The 25,889-nt window shown below is 42.2% G+C and overlaps 1 protein-coding gene across 2 annotated transcripts in view; it reads right to left on the reverse strand.

The window, feature by feature from the left end:
* Positions 1 to 25,889, reverse strand: part of KDM3B (lysine demethylase 3B) — a 64,301-nt gene that overhangs the window by 13,331 nt on the left and 25,081 nt on the right. For both annotated transcript variants that reach the window (XR_012589548.1, XM_074604490.1), the window contains exons 7-16: positions 24,963 to 25,541; positions 21,237 to 22,482; positions 20,682 to 20,883; positions 19,107 to 19,321; positions 17,866 to 18,018; positions 16,068 to 16,175; positions 12,275 to 12,402; positions 11,349 to 11,628; positions 10,075 to 10,331; positions 6,755 to 7,021 (exon numbers count right to left, since the gene is read on the reverse strand). Coding sequence is in view for 1 of the 2 variants with exons in the window: in XM_074604490.1 (XP_074460591.1) it covers positions 6,755 to 7,021; positions 10,075 to 10,331; positions 11,349 to 11,628; positions 12,275 to 12,402; positions 16,068 to 16,175; positions 17,866 to 18,018; positions 19,107 to 19,321; positions 20,682 to 20,883; positions 21,237 to 22,482; positions 24,963 to 25,541 (3,435 nt within the window). In the remaining variant the exon portion in view is untranslated. The remainder of the gene's footprint in view (positions 1 to 6,754; positions 7,022 to 10,074; positions 10,332 to 11,348; positions 11,629 to 12,274; positions 12,403 to 16,067; positions 16,176 to 17,865; positions 18,019 to 19,106; positions 19,322 to 20,681; positions 20,884 to 21,236; positions 22,483 to 24,962; positions 25,542 to 25,889) is intronic.

Raw genomic sequence — 25,889 nt, forward strand, 5'->3', positions numbered from 1 at the left:
CTGTCCTGTTGAGAAGGGAGGGGCGAGAGAGTGGCTGCGTAGGGGTCTGGCAGCCAGCAAAAGTCAATCCGCCTGTGGAAGTACAGAGGGTGTTGAGTCCCACCACCTCTCCTTTTTTTATGGACAAATGCAACTACCACTAGAAACAGACTTTGTACTAAAGCCTTCTCATGTGAAATATTCATATTCTGGTAAGGATTTTTTAACTTTTTCACTCATTCTTTATGCATAATCGTGGATCATCGTTAATACCCTAGTACAAAACCAGGTAGCGTAAAAGTGGCTATTCACTTACAAAAGGGGTTTTAAGATGTTTAGGCTAACCACGTATACATACATGTCACTCTGAGATTTGAGTGGCCTCTCCCTATAAATGCTTAAGGCATTTGCTAAACTAACAATACTAGGAAAAGGTATACCAGACAATCCTCCCAATACTGGCCAAGACCTTGTCAGTTCCTCCCACCCTGCAATCTCTAGAGTTACAAGACTTAGAGAAAAGGAAAAGAGGGTATGAAGTGAACTTGCACATGGACTACCCCACCTGAATAACTCTCAGGTTTAGTAACTGCTACCTATGCTCAGATGACAGTTCACATGTCTGTGCAAGTTCGAATCAATTCCAAGCTGTGCCCTATTCATTAACAATGATCTGAAGGTGTTGGGTTTACTCACATGAAGAGCTCAGGACAACCCTGAGGAGCACAGATGCCCCAAAATGTTCTAGTAGTATTGGCACATTAGGCAGATATACCTACAGAGCTACAGACCAGCAACTCCAAAGTTATGTTGTTTAAAAACACTCTAGTAACTAACCACTGCTTCACCTGGATTGCCCAACGGCCTCTAGCAGGACTAGTATCTATTTTAGTCCCTAAGTGAGGACAACTATTCATTCATAAATGAATGGAGGAAAAAACTCAACTTAGGGAATAACAAAAATGGCCTTGGTTTTCAAATATAACACAACATAGTCCTTAAGTTCTAGAAAGCAGCTCAACTCCAGAAGAGTGAGGTTTAAGAAAACAAAAAAGGGGTTAACTTTACTGCTGTCGACTTCAGGAAAAAAAAAAAAGGCAAAAAACCCCACGGAACCACAGAAACAGTCAGTGGTTGGAAGGGACCACCCTCACACTAAAAAAAGTGTTTTCTTGCATTCAGGTTGAACTTAATTGATTTTAATTTGTGCCCATTGCCTCCTGTCCTGTCAGTGGACACTGCTGAGAAGAACCTTGCTTCCTGTTCCTCATTCCCTCTCATCAGGTATTTATACACATTGGTAAAATTTCCTCTCCACACTCCCCCAAGCTTTCTGTTCTCTAGGCTGAACAGTCCCAGCTCTCTCAGCCTCTCTTCATGTGAAAAATGCTCCAGTCCTTTAATCATCTTTGTGGCCCTTTGCTGGACTTGCTCCACTAGTCCACGCCTATCTTGTATCAGGGAGCCCAGCACTGGACACAGCATTCCAGGTGAGGCCTCTACCAGTGAGGAGTAGAGGGCAAGGATTACTTCCCTTAACCTGCTGACAACACTCTTCCTAAGGCAGCCCAGCATGCTGCTGCCCTTCTTTGTTGCGAGGATGCATCCTTGGCTCACAGGCACCTCCTTGTCCACTGGGACACCAATGTCCTTCCAGGGAAAGGACCCTCCAGGTCCTTTCCAGTCAGCTGCCCTGCAGCATGTACTGCTGCAGACTGTTATTCCTCCTGAGGTGCAGGACTTTACGTTCTCCCTTGCTGAACATCACGAGAATCCTCTTGGTCCAGTTCTCCAGCCTGTCCAGGTCCCCCTGAATAGCAGCACCATCATCTGGTGTATCAGCCATTCCTCTCAGTTTTGTATCATCTGCAAGCTTGTTGATGGTATATGAACTCTGTCCCATCTGGGTCATTAATGAGGATGTTAAATAGTACTCAACCCCATGCAGACCTAGAGTACACCACTAGCGACTGCAATCACAACCCTCTGAGCATGGCACTTCGGTCAGTTTTAAATCCACCACACTGTCCACTTATCTAGTCCGTACTTCATCAGTTTGTGTGATGACATTATGATAGTAGCAAAAGACTTAATAAAGTTAAGATAAAAGCCATCCAGTGCTCTCCCCTTATCCACTAAGCCAGTTGTCTCATCACAGAAGGCTATGAGGCAGGTTAAGCATGATTCAACCAGCATTCCTCAGACCCTCTTCTCTTCAGGACCATATTCCATGGGATTCTTCCAAGCAGGTACCTGAAAAGGTGAAGTCTGCTCTCCTGAAGCCCAGGCTTGTGATCTTGCTTTTTTGCTTTGCTCCCTCCTCTCACAATCTTGAACCATACCTTATCATCTGATAGTCACTGCAGCCAAAGCTGCCCCTTACCTTCACATCAACAAGCAGTTCTTCCTTGTGTTTAAGCATGAGGTCCAGCAGAGCGCCCTTCCCTAAGTGGCTCCTTGTCAGGACGTTGCCATCAATGCACTCCAGAAAACTTCAGGAGCGCCCGTGACCTGTTGTGTTGTTCCTCCAGCAGATATCATGGTGGCTCCATGAGGCCCAGGAAATGTGAACATAGGGCTTCCTCCAGTTGTCTGAAGAAAGCCTTATTGCTTTTTCTTGATCAGGTGGTCTGCAGCAGATACTCACCACAACATTGCCCATGTTAGTCTGCTCACTGATCCTGGCCCACAAGCTCTCAAATGGCTCATCATCTGTTCCTACGTATTTTCATGCATTCCAGCTACTCCCTCACATAAACAGCAATGCTCCTTCCTCATCTTCCTGACCTGTCCTTCCTGAAATGGCCTTCCTGAACAGCCTGTACCTATCTCTTGCTTTGCTACAGTTGCATGAGCTATCCCACCACTTCATCGTACCAATGAGATTGTGGACATGCAACTGCATGCTTACATCTTCCTGTTTGTTCCTTGTGCTGTCTGCACTAATGTACAGGCACTTCAGAAAGACACCTAGTCATGCTCATTTCCCAGAAACGGTACAAGAGCTTTCCTCACAATGCTGTGATGTACACAGTTCCTTACTTGTGTGTGTTTGAGGTGGACATCTTTCATCCCTGTTTCCTTGAGTCTGAGATTTCTCCTGTTCACATCACTCCACATTGGTTGCCTGCCAACCCAATCAACTAATCCCTTTTTTGATCACTGGTTATACTCTCCCTCCCTTGTCGTTCCTGGCTTATAGCTCTCCTAATCAGGTTGGCCAGCCTGTTGGCAAAGATGCTTTTGCCCAAGATGCTTTTGCCCCCCTTAGATGGATCCCATCTCTTCAAAGCAGTCCTCAATCCTCAAAGAGGTTCCCGTAACCATAAAATCGCAAATTCTGTTGTCAAAAGCAGATGTGCAAACAATGGCTGACACTGCAGGACTGGTACACCTCTCTGCCCCTCACCAGCAGGATTAAAAAAAAAAACCAAACACCTGGTCTCTGTGGCCTTGACCACTACTCCCAGAGCCATACAGTCACTCTTGATCCTGTCTGGGTCTCCCCAGTAATATTGTTCATGCCAATATGGAAGAGCAGCAGAAGGTAAATGTCTGAGGGACAGACAAGATTTGGCAGTCTTTCCACTATGTCCCAAATCTGAGGCCCTGACAAGCAGCAAACCTCCCTAAGATGACAGAGCAGATACACTGATCCCAAGTTTAAATATATTCCATGATCCCAGCTGGAATCATAACATTAAGGCAACGGAAAGGTTTTTATCATATTCTACAAAAACCTAGGGATCATGGATGAGGAGTAAAATAACAGTACCTTTAATAGGATGGGCGGAAACTGTTGCCAGGTAGACTTAAGCTGATGGATAAACCAGTCTTCTTCAGTCCAGGAAAATAATGACAAATTGTGATCCCTGCTGTATTCACTTGACCACTTGAATATAACAATTAAAAAATAATAATAATATAAAAATCTACTCAACCTAGTGGAACGCTTCCAGCTATTCGGCAGAGAACTTCTCGTGGAAGAAAGAAAATGTTCTCTCCGGTGAAGAACACAGCTAGGGTTGCAAGATAAAAGGACAGCGGATTTGGCTGGTAAACACTTCCTGCCAGATCTGCTCTCAGACTACAAGGAGAAAACAAATAAAAATCTCTCACACCACCCCAAACCTTCAGTACCTCAAAAAAGAGAAAGCCTCGCATGAAAATTCAGAAAAGAACAGGCTGCTATAGGATGAGAATCCTGACAGTATCCCCTGAAGAACAACCACCGTGTTCAGGAGAGTAAAATGCACTCTAAGAACGGCTTCATCAAGAATTAATGCTATGGTCTCCTTGTGAATTCTGGGATCAGACAGAGTTTAAATTATTTCTGACAATTTGCAAGACAAAGGAGTTAGAAAATGTTGCTCTTCTGCATGACGCTGCAAGAGTGCCATTCGTTATCCAAACATTAAGGGAAAAGAATTTTCTCTTTTAACAATTTGGGAGGCTACCAAGGCTAAGGTCTTCATGTGGCTCAGATCTAGTGTCCAGTGTGCATTTATTGTGCTGGGAGGGTAGCTAAGGGGTTTTTTTCCAAATAGCCTTTTCAAGCCCACAAAATGGGAAGGGGAACGTGATTTGGGGGATAATGGCAATGTTCTCAACTTTTAAAGGTACTGCTGGGATCTACAGGAGGATGTCAGCCAAGAGAGAACTGTGACAGAGCAGAGTTTGTTGAGAGAATCTCTGCTTGAAGAAATTCTGTTTAGAATAGCCTTATTAAGACAGCGATGCCTGCGTGGGTCACCTGTGCAGGAATGAAAGATTCAGTTAGGCTGCTTTCCACATTTCAGCAGGAAACTCATGTGTGCGCAACACCACTGGAGAATCCTTGAAGGAGCAAGGGACTTGTTTAGTCTGTTGCTATACAAGGGGTCCTCTGAATGATAAAGTCATCCAAAAGCATCAATAAGCAGATCTTGGGGCAAAGCCTAAAATAGAGGGCCACAAGTAGTACATGAGCGTGACAACTGTGGCCAGAGCCTCAGAGCGTGCACCAACTTGGAAGGCGATGCACACTGCAAGCTACGCAGCTGAAAGAAGGTCAGTAATCACATCTCTAGACTCCATAAGGAGTCTCTCGGGATTCGTTAACAACCAAGAACCCCACAGCCAAGGGCAGCATCTTGCATCTGGTGATTAACCAGTTTCATTTGCAGAGAGACTGACAAGCACATCTTTTGTAAGTAGCTTCCAAAATACTTAGGATCCTCCTCAAAGAGACAGTATTATTTGCTGAGAGAGAGGGTTGGGAAAATAATTAGAGTATACTGACCAGAAACTAAGGTCAAGGCAGGCAGATGACTGACACTACAGCACTGCAAAAGAATGATCCAAAATCCTTTATAAATCAGAAAGATGCAAGAGGTTCAAAAAAAGAAGAGACCCTTGCATACTACAAAAGAAAAAACATCAAGACAAAAAGATAACTGCAGCTAGGAGGAAAGCTGGCAATACCAGCAGCAAGCCAAGTTTCTAGTCAGACAAGCGAGGGTATGCTGCACGGTATCCTCTTCCACATATTAGGAGCTAGCTAGAGGAGTCAGAAACAAGAACTGGTAACTCTCTGGTTAGTGGTGCCACGATCCTCTCCGCAGTTCTCATGACTAGTTATGCTTGTGCCCAGGCAACTCAGAGAATGTGCAGTCCCGTGGGACAGGCTAAGCAACCGAGAAGTACTCTACTTCTGGCAGGAATGGACCCTGAATGCCAGAAGAGGAACATGCAGCCTGATCTGTTCCTCTGCCATAGCTCAGCAGTCTGTATGTCTTGTGAGCAACCACAAATAAGTACAGAATGCGAGCACTAAAAGCATTAGCACAATAACAACAGAACAGCTGACAAAAAGGACTTCTCCAGAAAAGATGATAATGGACGTAACTGTGTAGCACCAATGGTCCCAATTCCGAGTAGTCTGCAAAGGTAACGGTGTCAGAGGTAGCTGCAGAACAAAGTGCCAAGAACACAGTTTGAACACTGATGGACATCACATTCTGTTAGAGCTATGGGTACACTTCCTCTGCAACAGCAGCTACTCACCCATTTCTTAAGATTCAGCTTGTTTGACCAGGCCAATCTTTATGACTCTCTGGAGAAGTCTAAGCTGTAGCACTATGGATTGAGATCTGAAAAAGTGGCTATGCCGGCAGCAGCTCTAAGGTCCAGTCTCTTGACTGAAGGCCTAACTGGTTGATGACCCTTCAGACAATCCAGGAGAGTGCTCAATAAACGAGATGCTGAGTTCAAAACAACACTTGGATTCGCACAGGCTGTAGGCTCAGGATGAGACACTGCATCAAGTACACCAAAAATCTCAGGAGAAATTCAGCAGAAATTACTGCTTGCAGCACTTTTATTCTTGTACATTCTGCAGCTGGAAGGAATGGACCTTTCCCTGAGGCTATAAAGCATCAAGTATGGGGTAGATGCTAGGATGCATGGAAGAAATCATAGTGGACTCATTGCTGGGCTGTAGTAGAGTAGGTGTCGCATAAATCGCACAACGAAAAAGGCTGTCACAGCAAACACCCTCATACTGGTAAGCTGAGAAAAGGTCAATGTGCAAGGGCACATGGGCTCGAGTCAGTACAGCACGGAGCGGAGAGGGCTGCTGCGTCCCCTGTGTCTAGCGCTACAGGTGAAATCCGCATTCATCATATTCACTCAAGAGCAACGGTAAAGTTTGAACGGACTCATCAATAACCAAGGTACAGGTTAAAATCTCAGGATATTTATAAGCAGTAAGGGTTGGCTATTTGTCATCACCCACCTGGCCTTGTTTCCAGCACTCCCTGAAGATCTTCCAGTTGTTTTTGTTGCTGGGATCATGAAGGCAAAGCAGTCTACCATCACACAGCCAAGAGTGGGAAGTGTGTGGATCCAGTACATTTAAGCCCATTACCATTTCCTTCACCTCTCTCTGTGTGTCAGCTAAATTACTAGCTCGTTTTGCAGCATCAGATGTCTTCTTATTTTCCACCACAGAAGCAATGATATGGTCTAAGAAATTAGGCAGGCTGGCTTTACCTTTGGCCCCCTAGAAGACGTAAATCCAAAAGTTAAGTTTAGTCTTGCAACAACATACGTATTAATGCATATCTGCTCTCATTCAGATTTTAGTCACGGACATCTTGCTATTAGAAAAACATGCAACAGTAAACAAATCAGCTCATAGACAGGCAAGTATCCAGAAAGAACAGAAGCAGCTATGGCCCTGTTTTATAGTAGTAAAATTTAAAATAACCTGCTACAGGCTATCTAGAAAAATATTACTCCAAACAATCATGGAGTAGGGAACTTAAGTGATTTAAGCTTTGCTACTTTAATGGTAAAAATTATTTATATTTTTCTTAACTTCATTAATATCTCAACTGTATTTCCCCACTTTCCTCATTCCATGACTAAGTGAAGTCAATCCTGGCACAGGTAAATTGACAAATACAGGAACGTTAAGTAAACAGCGACAGACAGAGAGGAGAAAGTGCTTCCTGTAAGTATAACCTTAATAGAAACATTAGCAGACAGCCTCTCTGGTTGTGGCGTCTATGCTCCTCAAGGCACATTTAAAACTCCTCAAGGGATGTTTAAAATTCAAGAGAGATTAACGACACTATCTTAAATTGTGTTCTTAACTTAAAAAAAAAAAAGCCTGCCTATAGGCCTTGGCTATAGCAAGATACTTAAGACACTAAATGTATTTCATATATTCGACAGAAGAGAAACACTAACTGGATCATTATTCACAAGACATCTATGGGCAGGGGCAAAGAGCTTCTCATTCTAGCCAAAAAAGCCAACCAACACTTCCCCCATAAAAAAAAAAAACCCACACCAAAACACAAAAAAGACAGTGACTGGTGGCTGAGTGAACAGTAACAGCAAAACACTATTACTTGGGACAATTTTGCCATCTTTAAAATAAAAGTTCAATAGACAGAAAATTTACCATAGGCAAAAGCTATCAATCTAAAAACATAACAGTATTCATAACTGAAGATATTCATTCAGTAAATAACATTTATGGAATTATAGAAGAGCCTAGGCCAGAATGAAGACCTAGAGATCACATGGTATAATTTTCTGTTGAAATCAGGTTAAGTTACCCTGGGCTGGGTCAAGTCAAGCCTTAACTTCTCAGAGAAGGGGATTACATCACTTCTCAGGGCAGCCTATTCCACTGCTTGAATGTGAAGTGGGATTTTTTTTCTTCTATTGAGATAGAATTTCCCCTGAAGCAACTTGTGTCCGTTGCCTCTTGCCCTGTTATCATGCATCCTTGTGAAAGGAGTACCTCCATATTCTCTACAACTACCTTTTAGATATAAGATCGATCAGATCCCCAAAGCATTCTCTTTTCTAGGATGAGGAGAACGAGTTTCATCAACGTTTCTTCATGTGTCAAGCTCTCCACATTTTAACCATTCTTCATGCCTCCCCACTGGACCCCCTCCAATTTTTCGGTGTTGTTCTTCAACTGGGGAGACCAAAACTGGAAACAGTGATCCAGGTGTGGCCTAACAAGTGCTGAGCGGAATGATCATGTTTCCCAATGCGCTCCAACTGTACGGTTCCTGAGGAGCCCAGGACAGCTTGCGCCTGCAGGTGCGAGGGCGCAGCGCTGGCTCCAGTTCCGTCCGCTCCCCCCAAGGACCCTGGGCTCCTTTCAGAAGGGCTCTGCGCCTGTGAGGCAGACCCCGGCCTGTTCTGCTGCCTGGGATTGTATCAGTTTTCTACAGCCTGTCTTATGCATCATCCGCTTAGGATGGTCTTAAAAGCATACCTTTACGCTGACTCTCTAGAGGGCATGAAATAAATAAAATGCAGTTTAACGATTACAGTCAATGCTAACTACTCTTCACAACAGGACATCAATGCTCCAGAAACACCGAGATGATTCTCTTCATGAGTAGCAGTTTATTATTCCGCTCTATTTGACCGACACAACTGTTGTTTCTCAGGTATGTTTTGTTCATGTATATTCTATATGAAGCATACACGCATTCAAGTGGGGGGTTGGAATAGAGTTCCCTACAGTTTCTTTCAAATCTAAATTATTCTGTGAAGACCAGAAGTCAAGAAAGTGAAAAAAGACATTACACGATTGATCTGATTCAACGTGGTGAGAGAATTCTTGGAGTTGCACGGATAGGGATGCAGGTTGAGAAAGGCTCTCCCTTCTCAACCCTTGAAGGAATAATTTGCTTTAAAACAAGTGATCACAATTTCTTCACCTGTACTCAGTGATGAGAGGGGACAGGGGTGGAAGTATTATTGGATTCACTTTCCTGTAGCAGTGACATATTTTCCTGTACAGCCGTACAGTTCCCTCTACCAAAACCAAACAACATGAACTATTATTATGGTCCTATCCTTTCTCCTGTCACAGAGGAAAAAAAATTCTGCTACGAGACAAGCCATTTCATCATCTTCCCCACATTCTACATGCCTAAGCTTTTGGAGAAAGTATTCTCCAAGAAGAGCTAAGCCTTGATAAATTCCACAGAATTTGTCTTTCTCTTAAACTAAATGCTTTTAACCATTTCAAATATCATTGATTTTTTCAGTCTTTTTGAAGGTTATTTCCTCCAAAATGGATTAAAGAGAAACAAAGTATCCTTATTCCAGAATAAGCATCCAGGAATAGCAACTACACCTTAAATTCTTAAATTCATATTTTATCTTAAATGCCTTTCAAGTGTACATAAGTTTTTTCCAGGAACTGGTTTGCTCACAGGTTTTTGTCTTTTTCTGTGGTAAGCTTTTGCAATATTTTTAAAGATGTGGAATTTAAAGTGAGCTTTTATAGGGATGCCTATTATCATTTAAACAACTTAAAGACTGCATTTAACTCACTTTCTTGGTATCTTGCAAGGAATAGCTTCTCCACACCAGTAGTAAACCAAACCACAAACTAACAATTAGCATCACAATTCTCTACAACTTTGTGGGGTGGTGAGTTTTGATGAGATATTGCATTTGTTTCAACATTTAGGAATAATATACTATAAAAACATTTAGATGAAAACTGTTAAATCACCATGAAATTCTTTCCTAGAACAGATATCATTGAAGGAAGAGAAAATTCTTTACCGTAGAAGCTGCAGAGAAGACTGGAGGAAAGGGGATTCCCGTGTCTAAAGGGACCTGAGGAAGCTTTCCTGGTCCTGTGTGTAGCAGATCTCTGAGGCTGGAGCCTTCAGTTTTGTTGCTAGATGTCACGGGGCCCAACAAGAGGCTATTGAACAGCTTTGGGGTTAGTGGGGAAACCTTTGTGCTAGAGTTGAAGGAATCCAATCCAAAGGGTGAATGGGATTCTTTATTAAGCACTGACCTCAGTGATCCTGATTCTGCAAGGTAAACATAAACATTTAAAAAAAAGAAAAAAAAAAACACGAAAGAAAAGAAAAAAAGGCAAAGTTCAAATGACCACAAAGTTCTCTGAAATTATTTGCTCTTGCATTAAATACGATATTGACAGAATCTTGTGGTAAATTATCACTGCAACAGTGAATGAGGCACCCTAAAAAGAATCAAAGACATCATATACTTCATATAGATTTTACCCTTAGTATGCTGTTAAGGTTTTGAATAGCACAGTAGATCTAATCTGAACATGTTTGATACACAAGAAACCACAACTTTGTAACAGACTCAATTAAAAAAAACATTTCCTTGACTTTCTGAATTAATGTTTCAATATGAAATATTTCAGATTTTAAGCGTAGTCAAAATATTACAGTGACTAAGCCTTGAAAACTAGTGGAAGCATCATGAACATTTAACAGCGACATATAAAGTAGTTCATGCTAGACGTAAGGACAAGAAAAAATCCCGTGTTAGTCATGCTACCTCTGACAACTGGGAAGTGTATTCTGTAAACAGTTATTTCATATTGAGAATGACACTCAAACTACTGAATATTAAAGAAGTTCCAAGCTTTCATCTGACCCTCCAAAGTGGACTCTTCTCTCTCAATTCTTTGGAAATGCACTCTTCCCATAGCATACAAAACATCTTTATTTACTTCCATAGTTATAAAGTGACAAAGCTGCATCTGAAATTACTTACTATCATTTTACATCAAGATACCAGCTGCTTATTACTTAGAAAATAAATACAAGAACTGGCACTGAAATAAACTGGGAGCGCCAAGACAGTATTTTTATCTTCAGCTGTATCATCATCTTTCCAACTTTGCGTATTTCTAAGCCCGTAAAAGAAAACTGGTTCTAAGAGGCAAAGGAAGAAAACCAACCGTGTTCTTTTCTACTTAGGGCTAGGCACTCCCACAAAGAACAGCAACCAAGCAGTACATTATCATTTATCTTTTAATTCCAACCCCAGAGGGCATGTCTTCTGCTCACCTTTTGTTTCTTCTTTTGCTTTTTGCGTTGCTAAATCTGCAAGCCAGTGTAAGGCTGACGATGGAGCTGTTTCTGGACAGAGTGGTCTGTTAGTCTTTATTTCACCAGTGTTATTGGTTGGTAATGTCTCTGTTTTTGTGGATTCTTCTATCCTACTATCAGCTGCTTCGGATTTTGGAACAGTGTCCGTTTCTAGTTGCCCCACTCCTGCTGTCCCTGCTCCAGTGGAAAAGGTGCTCTCGTTTCCAGAGGCTGATGCGCTAGGATTTACAGTTGGAAGCTAAAACAAAAATATAAACAACTGCTAAATGTTGAATAAAGGGAAGAGTTTGACTTGGGAGACATTTTAGTTATCCAATGCATTACGTTTTATTTGCTGGTTTTGTTTGTTCGTTTGCTTTAAGTGCACAGTAGAGTTTCTCCAAGCTTACGTAGCAGCAGAGTACAGGAGCTTCTTCTCTGTGTACATTAGAGCTTGTGTTGTGGTGTGAATTCTTATCATGTCACCTTTTAGTCATCTTTTAATGCAAACACAGGCTTTTCAATTTCTTTTTTTACAGGTGGACTTTTGTGTGAAAAATAACAGAACTGTTCTAGATTTGGCGTAACATTCCAGAAGCAGAACAAAATAAACGCACATGTTGCAAGGTAGTCATAGTGGTTTAAGATACAGCATCAGTATGAATGGCTTCCTACCCAACTTCCACATAAGAGTATTAGCCCAAATATCCATTTGGTAAATAACAGTTGCAGCACACATCCCTGAAAAATGTCCCGGAAGATTTTTGCTGAGCTAAACCACTCAGAATACACGTGAAGAAAATTAAGTTTGTGTTTCACAACAGATTACTCTTAAGGATCTAACGTTTTAATAGATCTTAAAAATATAATGTCAAACAAGGTAATTTCAGCCTCAAATTACATACCTGTGATATTCCATTAGTGACAGCTGGCCTCAACACCGATTTGTTCTGCCGGTTGATACACGGACAGTTGGCTTTAATACCCCATTTGCCTCGTGCTGCATGAACCATGTCTCCAATATTGTAAAGCGCTGGAAATAAAATTAAAGTCTTTAATATCTCATGTAAAGAAATCTAAAAACAAGGCCTTAACTATAATATATATTCAGAGGGGTGGGGTGTTTTTTTTTTTTAGTATTACTGCTAAGTATCTTTAAGATCACATGCTATAACAAGACATTTGTCTCTGAATAGTGTGGAGAACTGTGCTAATACTAACCTCACAATGTCACTGAGAGGCTGTCAAGCCTGGCAAATCCTACACATTATCATCTGCTCCTACTATTCCATATAGGGTCCAATGAGACCGCAGTGAGGCAACTTCAAACCATTGAGAGACTATATATCCCTTGGAGCAATGTAAAGGATCAGGAGCACAGGTGGTGTTCTCCTCTGGCCTCTCAGTAAGAGAAGGGAGGTAATGAATTGAAGAGGTGAATGCCTGGCTGCGTGGCCGCTGTCATACTGAAGGTTTTGGCTTCTATGATCACTACTCTATCTTTGAGAAGCCTGGTCTCTTGGAAGCTGATGGGATTCACCAGCACAAGCAGGGTAAGAAAGTCTGACTTTTCCCCCAAGCAGGGAAAGAAAGAGGACTGAAATCTGAGCAACAGAGAAGAGGCAGGGGCTGCTGATGTATTAGGAACCAACAGGGAAACACCTGTGAAATGCCTCAAAGGAATTTAGGCATGTTCCTCTAGAGGTGACAAGGTTGATAGTCCCACTGAAGTGCCTCTATATACCAATGCATGTGGCATGGGTAACAAGCAGGAGGAGCTGGAACTTGTTGTGCAACTAGAGCGCTATGATCTAATCGCTATCGCTGAAACGTGAAGGGATGAATCACACGACTGGAGTACTGCGGGGGAGTTGCTCTCTGTGGAAAAGTACAGACTGACTACACAGAGCTGCCTTTGAAAACAGTGATGAACTGGTTGAGAGCATACGGGTAAAAATTAGGGGCCAAGACAACATAGGAAACCTCACTGTTCATGTTTACTACAGGCTGCCTGACGAAGCAGCGCCTGTTGGCAAGGTGTTCTTTCTTCAGCTACAAGCAGCATCACGCTCACAGGCTCTGATCCTGATGGGGAAACTCAATCACCTTGACACCTGCTGGAAAAGCAGCACAGCAAGCTGTAAGCAGTCAAGGAGAGTTCTGGAGCATGTTAACAATAATTTCTTAACCCAGGAGACAGACCGCCCGACCAGAGGAGAAGCATTACTGGACTTGTTGCTCACTGACCCAGAAGAACTAACCAGAGATGTCGAGATTGGTGGCAGCCTGGGCTGCAGTGATTGTGCCCTGATGGAATTCACAACCTTGAGGGATATGGGCCAAGTGAAGAGTAGAGTCAGGATGCTGAATTTTAGGAGAGGGAACTTTCAGCTGCTTAAGGAATTGGTGTATGGGACCCCCTGGGAAACTGCCCTCAGGGACTGCAGCTCTTTAAGAACATTCTTCTTAGAGTTCAAGAGCTCTCAATTCCCACGTAAAAAATCAAGCAAGGAAGGCAGAACTGCACAGGTCAGTAAGGACCTCCTAATCAAATAAAATGTAAGAAGCAAATGCCCAGGCAGTAGAACCAAGGATATGTATCCTGGGAAGAATATAGGGACGCTGCCTGAATGTGCAGGGATGGGATCAGGAAAGCTAAGGCACAGCTGGAGATGAATTTGGCAAGGGATGCAAAGAATAATAAGGGCTTTAACAGGTTATGTTGGCCAGGAATGGAAGATGAAAGACACCCACACTCCACAAAATAAGACAGGAGAGCTGGTGACAGCTGACATGGAAACAGCTGAGGTACTCAACAATATTTTATTTCCCCCCTCAGTTTTCAATGGTATTCCCTCTTTCCACCTCTCTGAAGCACCTGAATCTCAAGGCAGGGACTGGGGGAATGAAGTTCCTCCCATCATAGGAGAATCACAGAATATCTCAAGTTGGAAGGGACCCATAAGGATCATCAAGTCCAACTCCCTGCTCCTTGCAGGACTAAATCATTTGACTAAGAGCATTGTCAGACGCTCCCTGAACTCTGCTGGGGTTTGGTGCCATGACCACTTGCTAGTGAAGAACCTTTTCCTAACGTCCAATCTGAACTTGCCCTGACGAAGCTTCATTCCGTTTCCTCGTGTCCTGTCGTTGGTCACCATAAAGAGGAGATCAGCGGCCCACCCTCCGCTGGCCCCCCTTGAGGAAGGTCTAGACTGAGATAAGGCACCCCCCAGCTTTCACTTCTCCAAGCAACCCCTCAGAAGTCTTGTCCTAAAGACCTTTCACTGTCTTGGTCACCCTGCTCTGGACATATTCTGATAGGTTGATGTCCTTCTTGTATTGAGGCACCCAAAGCTGTACACAGTACTCGAGGTGGGGCTGCACCAGTATAAGGTTTGAACCTGAGGAACCTGAACATACACAAAACCTGATGAGACGCATCCCAGGGTCCTGAGGGAACGGGCTGATGTAGTTGCCAAGTCACTCTCCATCATATTTGGAAAGTCACAGCAGTCAGGCCAAGTCCACAGTGACTGGAAAAAGGGAAACATCACACCCATTTTTTAAAAGTGTACAAAGGAGGACCCTGGGAACTATGGACTAGCCAGCCTCACGGCAGTGCACAGTAAGATCATGGAGCAGATTCTCCTGGAAGACATGTCAAAACATCTGGAAGACAGGGAGGCGATTAGAGACAGCCACACCACTTTGTCAAGGGCAAATCGTGCCTGACTGGTCTAGTGGCTGCCTTCAGTGGAGTGACTGCATCATTGGACAAGGGAAGAGCAACATATGTTTTCTACCTAGACTTCTGTAAGGCCTTCAGTACGGTCCCCCACAACATTCTTGCCGCTAAATTGAAGAGATATGGGTTTAACTGATAGACTATTCAATGGATAAGAAATTGGCTGGATGGCTGCGTCCGAAGAGTTACAGCTCTATGTCCAAGTGGAAATCAGTAACAGGTGGTGTCCCTCAAGGGTCCTTAGTGGGACCAATACCATTTAACATCTTCATCAGCAACAGACAGTGGGACTGAGTGCACACTCAGCAAGCTTGTGGATGACACCAAGCTGAGTGGTGCAGTTGATTCATCCTGAAGGAGGGGAGGTGTAGACTGGACACAAGGAAGAAATTTTTTTATGAGGGTGGTGCGACACTGGAACAAGTTGCCCAGAGAAGCTGTGGCTGCCCCATCCCTGGAGGTGTTCAAGGCCAGGTTGGATGAGGCTTTGAGCAACCTGGTCTAGTGGAAGGTGTTCCTGTCTGTGGCAGGGGGCTTTGACTAGGTGATCTTTAAGGTCCCTTGCAACTCTAACCGTTCTATGATTCTATGACCTTTAGGACCCGTTATGTAAACAGTCAAGTTATTGGTCAGCACTGACCAGCTTCCCTCTCCCCAACAGAAAAGATCTTTCTTGCAAGTTAACCAAATTTACTAATGCAAATAAAAACAGCTGAGCACAAGAAGTCACAGCTAGTATCAGAAGGGTGTTCACTGGAAACCCATAGCTTGATCTTAATTGAAGGGTTACCTTCCCTTCAACCCTTCTGCTGTAGCAAGTGGAAGTCTCCTCTAAATCCATGCTAGAAGGGGTATCACCTAGAATACCAACCATCTTAGTATTTTTTCCATTTGCTTGCTCAGAATTGAGACAAAATTTGGAAATTTTCCTTTCAGGTTTTAAGCATTACCTGTACCAGGAATGATCTGTGTCGGCATAAGATTCTCTGGTTCATGAGACTGACCCTTTGCACACTTCAGCCATGAGAAGACTTCCTCATCACCAATCTCCTCTGTCTCTGGAATAAAGACACACAAAAAAAGTAGAATTTTGTACAAAAGTCACTAAAACTTTACAATACAGAATGTTTCTGCATCAATAATGTTTCTTTACATTCTTTACAGTGCAGGAGATTAACCTGGTGATCTCAGAAATTAACTCTAAGTACAGAACATTAGAACATAACCTACAGCAACTTCTTTGCTTCTTCAGATTATAAAACTACCACAGTCATTTTCCCTTCATCTCCACTAGCCTGTTATTTTCAATCACCCACAAATCTTGGCTTCTAGCCTCAATTTTTAAATATCATGCTCTTATTTTTATTTTGCTTTCCTAAGCTATAGAGTAATTCTATCTTTTCTTGTCATCATCTCCCAATCTTTTTCAACAAAAAGTATCTGCAGATCAGCTCCAGCGAGAAGAAACTAAGATCTCCTGTCAGTATATCTACTTACAAAGCTAACAAGTAGCAAATTAATAGTTCGAGGAGTAGTCTGACAAATTTCTAATTCTTCAGATTTTAAACCAAGTTAGGCCTACAAACATGTAGCTGCATTAACTGCATGCCATGCTCTTCCTTTAAAAAGGAAGGTGGAAGGGAAGGGTGAGTTGGCTAGAATATAAGAAGGATCATAGAACAGTTTGGGTGGGAAGTGACCTTTAAAGGCCATCTGGTGCAACCTCCCCCGCCATGACCAGGGACATCTTCAACCAAAGCATGTTGCTCAGAGCCCCATCCAGCCTGACCTGGAATGTTTCCCAGGATGGTGCAATTACATAAAACTTAATTTCAGTATCCTTTAGACCTGGCATCTGCATAGGTTGTTTCTACAGCACAAACTTCAGAAGCCTCTTGAGGCAAGTAATTGTATTGAAGTAATGCCCTGGGTTCTACATTATGGCCCATTCCAAAACGTCAGACTTGATTAATAAATCCTAATTACCACACTGTTTACAGGAAGACATCATTGATAAGCAATACATACATATATATATACACACACACACACCCCACTACCATTTGACATTGTATAATATCAATCTTTTCAATGCTGACCCTCCTCTCTACACCAGTGAAAACTTCTCATATGCACAGAACGTCTCTTCATTTTCACCTGGCACGGGTAAGGTTATCATATATTTCCTTGATGTGAGAAGAAAATGGGTTTAAGAGACTATTGCCCTTGAATCATGGACATCTTTATACAAAATTCTGTCAGTGATATATTCAGTCCCAAATGCTTTTTCCAAACATGTACAGTGCCAGATACAAGAAATCCTATTCTACTTAGTTTCAATTATTTCCACTTCCCAACCTAACTCCTTGTTACAGAATGGATCTCTGCAATGTCTGCTTACTAGTTCATCCTGTGATTGTTCCAAACTGTTAAGATATTACTTATTTTTTCTTCTATACTCCCTGAGGAAAAGATGGAATTATACAGTAGTCTCTCTCAGTACACAGCCTATGTCTGCCGATGTTGTAATTTTAATAATCAAATTCTAACCAAATAGATGACACATGTATCTAAGGAAACGAAGAATAGAACAGCAGCCTATAAGACAGTAGAGTTCCAAACTTCCAGCCTCCCAAGCTGATACTCACTAACTCTCCCACAAAACCTTCAGCAGCTTCCCAGAAACTAACCCCACTGAAAGCCAGCCAGGTCAAAGACCACAGTGGGGAGAAAAAATCCAGTACCCACCACTACGTGGACGATTCTTCCTCAGCCGGTAACAGTCCAGACAGACCCCAAAACCACACTTGCGGCAAACCCAATGAATATTGAAGAGTGTTGTCTCACATACATCACACATTTCCCTCACACCACGCACTGCTCGCTTCCATGCCACTTTCTCTATAAAGAGAAGGAACATTAGAAATTATTGCTTTAACATTTTGCATTTCTCCCACCTAATTTGAGAATATCACAGTAACATTGATAAAGAAACAATTCACAGAAACATGACTTGAGCTCAGAGCATAGAAACACATACTTTTTACATCCAGAGACACATTCTTTGAGTTGCTAGCCTTGCGACACTATTAAAATCCCCATTTCTAAGATCAAGTAAGGTCAAGTCCCAAAATGTACACTTTATAAGGAAAAGGAGCACCTTAGAGTTCTGTAGTAACTGAATTTCAAGGAGTACTTATGGAACTTACAGCAAAATTATAAAACTTCTGCTAGTTTTATGAACAAATAACATGAAGTTATAAAACTATAAAGCATGCATATTTAGTTTTACTACTTGGACACCTATCAACTCTTTAGATTCTAAAACACCACAATTGTTGAGGAAGGGGAAGTCCTCTCCAAATGGCTGTCCTGGTACATCTCAGCAGCTAAAGGGAAAAATCAGACAGTCAGAGCTATCCATGTGATAGGCTTAATTGGACACCTTTAGGAAATTTTTTCTAGGCCCTCTCCCCTTGCAGTGTCAATGCTGGCAACTAGTTGCTCAGCTGAGTCTTTGCAGGCTAAATGCAGGTACTGCTCCCTCCCTAGAAACCTCTGAGCTTTTATGGGATCTCCCTGGAGCGTAACAGGATAGGAATATGTAAGAAAAGCTGCTCATTGAAGCACAGCTGGTCAGTGTAATAAGCACTGTAGACTTATTTCTGTTTTCTTAGGAGTATGAGTCAGACAATTTCTGCATTTATTTATTGAAAAATAGTTTAATCATGTCTGGGGAAGTTATCATTAGCTTCCCTGGTAGTAATGTTGCACTGATCCAAAAAAAAAAAAAAACCAAAAACAACCAAACCCAAATGCTAGTCCCACAATTACAGACACCCCAAAGAAGTGAATATAGCCTTCTCTTTGGAAGAAAAGGAGAAGCATTTTAACAAAAAATTACATAACACTTTCAACTCTATTCCACTGCATTGTACACACATTACACAGAGAGGGTGGACAAAAAACACGTCAAAAGCCCAGCTTACGATGTGGCTCCACCATCATCATTGCTTCCTTCTCTGACATAACGAGCTGGCAGAACTGGTCCCCAACATTAGCCAGGATATATTTGGAAGTTTCCAGATCGATCCCCTCTGCAGGGGAGGAGGAAGGAATCCATAGGCTCATGGCATCTGGGTCACTCTGTTGAGGGTTCAAGAAACCCTCTACTCGTAGAATACCTTTCCGGGTAAATATCAGCCTGCAGAAAACAGGATGGAGTAATTGAGAAGCTGCTTAATCACCTTTAACTAATCTATAATGCCATCTATGTCAGCATATAAACACAGAAAAGGGGAAAAAAAGGGCTTGAGCTAGAGTGCTATACTATACAGCCAGTACAAATATTATGCAAACACAAATAACACAGAGAGTAAGGTACACAAAGGCGACAGCCACAAAACCCACTAGAATGAATCCCCAGGTCCCAGTAAGCATTGGTGGGAAATTCCACGTACAGGACATCGCTACAGCTTGGTAAGTCACATTTCTCTAGAGTATTAATAGAAAGAGATGACAAAATTCAATTTATTTGGGCTGCTGCACGATGCTGCTTGTAAAATTGTGCGTGGTTCTTATTCTCTGGTTTAACTCAGGAGAAAGTTATTTCCCAACTTTTGGGAAACCAATATTTCAGTTCTGGCTAAGGCCACTAGCACTTGGCAAGTGTTCTAACAGTTCACATTAGAAGACATACAAAAATCCTTATCGTACCTACTATTCTTGCCACTGCTCTCCAGAGACAAGTCACAACTGCTTTATCAGTAGCTGTTGACCCTCCTAGTCTTTGTGCGGTAAAAGGTATAACATAAGTTACAGAACCCTGAACGCCTCCCGCCAATATTAAAGATAACTTCATTTTTGAGTGAAAACAATCTTGTCTTTAGCCTCAAAGCTAGATTAATTTTTAACAGGTTCAGGATGAGAAGCAGCTATAAACCCTCCTGCATGGGTGGCACATACTAAAAATTCACTTGATCCTTTATATGCCAGAAAGTGAACAAACATCTTTTTGGAAAAAAGATGCATAGCAATTGCTAGAATAGGAGGTTAAGGAAGATGAAGAGAAGCAGGACAGGCCAAAGAACTGGAAGACACAGAGAACGCAGAGAGAAAACACAGGCAATGTTCTACTCCTAAAAATCAGTTCTGTACTCAACAACACCTAGTCAAACATTAGCCTCATGCTGGCAATGTTTAGTTACTTGTTGACCGAATTAAAATTTTATCTCTGTTCTGAACTCCTTATGAAAGGGGGAAAAAATAGTTATTGCATACAAACTGCTCCCCAGCAGTGAAAGTCTACCCAATAAAGCAAATTCAATCTCCCGAGGCTGGGCCTGGAGGCTCACTTAGTAGCATGTAGCTGTATCTTCCAACAGCAGCTCTTCTCGCCCCAGTGAGGGACTTCCAGTCAGGCAATGCAGGGAAATGCAAGACACTCAAAATCTTCATTATTGTACCCAAGCACATTAAATAAGTAAAAGATAATTACTTTGTGCTTGGACATGGTCCAAGCTCTGCCCACAGACTACATATGAAGGAAGGAAGAATTTGAGCACCTCCGGAAATGGAAGAAGCGACATGCCACAGTTGAGTCATCCTGCTCTTGTTCCTTAAATTTGCGGTACCGCTCCAGACGGCACTCCCGGCACTTGTGCAGATGTGGAGCTACATTGATGCAAGAGCCATCCTGGAGAAAAGGCTCACCTGACTGCTTCAGCTTCCTCACCTTACTCATATCTTTCAGCACAGACTGGCCAACTGAGTGAGGCAAAGTAGAAGTAAAATCCATTAGTTTACTGCAAGAACAAAAGGATACTACCCCAAATAAACATATTTTCAGAGATCTGTATGCTCATACCCATGCAAAACCAACAAGACTGTTCAAGTCTGCAGCATACCACACTTCTGCCCTGATAAATATATGCTTAAACATTTCTCAAAGTGAACATGTTAACTCACATACGAGAAGCATTAAGCTTGAACCTGAATACCCTGTGTGCTGCCTACTGAGCGTAAGTGAGGTTTACACCTGTGGTTAGTTCATCACACAGGAGATACCCCAGTATCCCACCTCCTTATGCCTCCAAGACACCTTGCATTCAAGTCATCACCTTTTAGGGGAGCTGTGCGAGGCCGGCCCTTTGGGGCTTGCTTCCCTTTTCCTTTCCCCAGCAGCAATTCAGCATTGCGCTCTGCGTTGGGGCCTAGCTTTGCCATCAGGTGGTCTGGGATTCCCTTCATGCAAGCCTTGGCCTGCAACTGGTCTTCAGAGTCACTCAAATCTGACAGGTCACTATTGGTACTGGAGTCCGAGTCCTGTTTGGATGTCAAGCTCCGCTCATCTAGAGAGAACCTTTTCACAGCTTCAAAAGGGGCTTTGTTCTCCTGTGGAAACTCTGCCTGTGAAGAGAAAAAGCCAGGTGGATGTCTGCCAAACACGTTAGAAAAAGTTTTCAGAAGAGGATTGTCCTGCTGCCCAGGCCCAACAGCTGGTTTTTCTTCTGTTGGGCTGGAGGAAAGCGTGGGCATCTCAATAGGCTGCGTCAGGTTGCTGGTCGGTGAGCTGGAACGGCCGTTCCCTACAGTGGAAGGGCTCTGAACACCAGCAGCAACTGTTGAACCAGGAGTACTGGAGATCATCTTTGAGGAGTCAGTTGTTATAAACAAGGTCTTCTTCTTAGATAGAGAAGAGTCTGCAGAGGTGAGCGATTCCGGCCAGCCAGAAGTAGCCTTATGACTCACAGGCGTAGGTGGAGTAGAAACTCCTGTCTGAGATGAAGATGCAAAGCCACTGAAAGGACTAAGTTCTGCTTTCTCAGCAAATGCCAGGAAAGGGTTTGAAGGTTCCTCCCTTGATAGCTTTGGGGGCTGTAAAAATAGGTTTTCATGACTATCTGGGGGGCGAGTATTCAACAGACTTCGTGAAAAGGCTGGAGTAAGGGTAGGCATAGATTCCACAGGCAGCTTCCGCTCCACAGAACTGCCAGACTGGGCTCCTGGTTTACTGTCCGCTGAAAGAATTTTACCTTTACAGATCCCAGAACCCACACCCTCTGTACACTGCTTGAATGAGTCCCGACTAGAGGCATCTTCAGTCAAGCTCTCTGAAATGACCGTGAAGTAGTTACTGGAAGGTAGATTTTGGGACATGCATTGAAAAAACAAGTTCTTGGACAGATCAGAATCTTTCTGAGCCTCTTGTCCAGTACTACAGCCAAAAGGAAATCCGGAAGGCTTGCTTTCTGGAGTCACCACTCCGTTTGATTGGCTCCTTCCACCCCCAAATACCAAGGACTGGGAAGCACTTGGGAGAGAGACTCCAAATCCAGAAGAAGCCAAAAGCGAATTTCGTGAATTCTGAAACAAAATTTAAAAGCATTAGCCTATTAAAGGATTCTTGTCTGATTCAGCAATACTTTGGTTCATCTAATTGTACAATTAGCATTCTCCTTATTCACCTGTAATCGAAACTTCCAGCAGAATTATTTACAATGAAGAAACTTCTTTAAAGATTCTGCTACACTAATTTTTCCTGCCTACAGGCTATTGAAACTAATGAGCTAACGGTGCCCATTACATACTGAAGACACATGGAGAAAACAAACACTGAATGTCTTACCACGATTGAGAACAAAAATGAGACACAAGACAAGGTGAACTGATTCACAAAAAAGCAAGTTATTTAAACTGCTGATTGTTTTAATTCAGATCAGCAAGAAGGGAACCTTAATTGAAACTGCTTGTCAATAATTTCCTGTCTTTCATCCCCCTCAGATCCTCCTGAAAAGATTCTCCTACTTAACCAGCACCCTTGAAATAATTAACTTAGTTTGCAAAGTTAATTAAACAAAGAAAGCCCTCTAGCAGTTTGTGAACAAACTGGTCCCAGCAAGCCGCGCCTGCAGACAGGTAGACAGATGCCTATGGCGTGGTGCCTTCCAGGGGATTACTCAGTAGAGGTTAAGCACAAAGAGCTTAATTTTTACAATCTTTAAATACCGGGAAGTTTTCTGAATTGCAGATTTCTACTAGACCTGTAACTGTGATATGGAATACTCACTTGCTCTCCTCTGAATTTATACTTATTCAGGTTTTCCAATTCTTGCAGTCCTACTGTAACTGATAATATTTTGCAACTCACTCGTCAGTTCTATTCCTTTACTTCGAGTTCCCACTTAGAAATCTTCTCATAAGGAATACTCATGATTAATACACTTTTATTCCAAGGCCATGTTAAATACAACCACAGCCTCCACACAACACATCTCACTGGTCACTCGTGTCACTGCAATAGGTGACTTTAATAACATACTAACGTCCCCCATGACACTTCCAGATATTATAATTTCAGATACTTCTTTTTAGAGCCAAAGTAATTTTCACAAACTGAGTTCTAACAGTTTTTAAAAGCATATAAATACGAAGGCAAACCAAGCTTGTTAAGTAATCTCAGGGATCAAATCACACTATGATAAAGTGGACAGTCTGAAGCAATAATACATTACACAAACTATCTACAACACTCTTACTGATTTATGTCAGGTTTTGAAATGGATTAGTGGTCTGCCTGCAAATTCTGAAGCGAGATTATTAATAATGATTTAAAATAACAATGTGGGGAGAGGGAAGGAAGGAGAGGTGGTACTAAAATTTCTCAGTACAACTGAAGTTATTCCTTAATACCATTCATGATATACAATTTTGACTGTTCACCTACACAATTTTCAGTTGGTCCCAACTCTGACCTGGGGTGTTGGGGGGTGGTGGTGTTGGAAGAGAGAATAGGTTATATTGCTATATAAAACTTAATTATACAACACTCCTGTCTTCTACAGTTCTATTTCTCCTTTACACCTTGCCATCTAGGAATCCTTATCCCAAGATAAACATCTTGCCTTTCCCCCATTCCATTAGCTAATACAAAAGACAGGGATGAAAGTAATCCATTTAATCTCCTGGTAATCACCTTGGATTCTCTAATGTATCTCCCATTTTCTTCACTGTTTTTATACAGTAGATCATGAGTTTCTTAATTTTTGCTGTACTTACTGAGGTAGGGTTTTGGTTTTGTTTTGTTTTTATAAGCCTTCATTTGATTACTTAAAAAGTCTTCTAATTTGATTTTAACAGGGTTTCCCTTTTAGGTTTTCCCTTCTACTTTTCTGCTTTTCCCCTTGAAAACAAAAGCCTTCAAGATCTTCAAGACCTAAAAGGTCTTCAAGATGCTTCTGGACCAAGTTGTTTATTAAAATTTATTCTAAAGGTACCCCTCTCAAATTTTTTACTTTTTTCTTTGTTTTCAGCCCTAGATAGTATATGATGCAACGGGGCTCATTTTTCTACTATAGAGATATCATAGCTGTAACAGACAGGCTGGGCATCTATAAAAGGTCCTTTAAATGTAGCCTCATTGTCTTTCTGGTTTTGAGACCTTTTTTTTTTTTTTTTAAGTAACTTAAATGTTCAACTCAGTGCACATTCTTATGCATATTTGTTTATATAAAGGCAAGAGATATTGAGTAGGTCATCTTCCATATGACACAAAATTAATTATATTAAGTGCAGTGCTTAAAGTGACTTTAAGGCTCCATTTCTCAGATTAAGGCTGAATAAAAATAAGAGTGCTAAAAAGTTGTCTCTTACTACTCCTCCACCAAATATCTTCATTTTCGAGTTTGTTCTTAGATCAGATAACAGAAAGGTTTCCTTTGCAAGTGGAGGGATTAATCAGAGAAGAAATAATTTTCTCAATACCGTGGACACACTTTGTAACAGGAATATGTTGCAGAACATCTGTTGCAAATATGTATGTCTTTGCTGGATTGTGAACTACTCACCTCTCCCTGGGCTTGCGATCGGCCTGTTTTCAGTTTCTCCTGTCCAGTGACAGCTGACAAACTGGTATCGGAGATTCTCACAGTTGTCGGCGTCAAAGCACTTGTAGTAACTGCAGTTGCAGAAGTCACTGTGCCTTGGCCAACCTGTTCCAGTGATTTTCCTGCCTCTTTACACCCAGATCCAACTAGTAATGCTTGTCCAGCCACAGAGGAAAACGGAGTGAAGGGCAACGATGTGTCACCACCAACTGGCTCATCTTGGACTACTAGTGTTCGGCCATTCTCTTTGGTGTAAGTGGCAAAGCGAATATTGCGATTAATCTGAGGAATGAATGAAGGCAACTGTTTGGGCCTTGGATCCAGTCCTGTTTCACTATTGGAGCCTCCTTTCCAAGGACCCCTGCTTGCCTCACCTCCATCACTACCATTGCTATCCACCTCACCCCTCTCCTTTAGCTTCTTTGTCGCAGGATCGCACCCAGGATCTGAAGCATTCTTCCTCCTTCGTCCATCCTTTCCCTCCAGACTTTCTTTCTTCTTTTTCCCTTTAGACGACTTAGGTGCTTTTAGGCCCCCTCCCTATAATAGACAAAACCATGCAATTGCTAAACAGAATAATCAGGATACCTGTTGACAAATTGAGACATCTAAGGAAAGATACTACGTGAACACCGAACACAAGCAAAAGTGCAGTCTTGTCTTTTTTGTGCTAGGATAGGATCTTCACAGCAAGATTTTTAGCTGAGCTACTTTGCTCACATACCACATTCATGGCAGATTTTGGGAAACATGCAACATGGTCATACTCTAACATAGTTCTTACTAATGTATGAAAACTATTTGCACACTAGTTTTCGCAACAAGGCTAATCCCCGCAGTCCTTCTGAAGGGCACACTTTCTGTCCACTACCCAAAGCCTATAATATT

The sequence above is a fragment of the Larus michahellis genome, chromosome 11, assembly GCF_964199755.1.
Source record: "Larus michahellis chromosome 11, bLarMic1.1, whole genome shotgun sequence".
NCBI classification, from domain to species: domain Eukaryota; kingdom Metazoa; phylum Chordata; class Aves; order Charadriiformes; family Laridae; genus Larus; species Larus michahellis.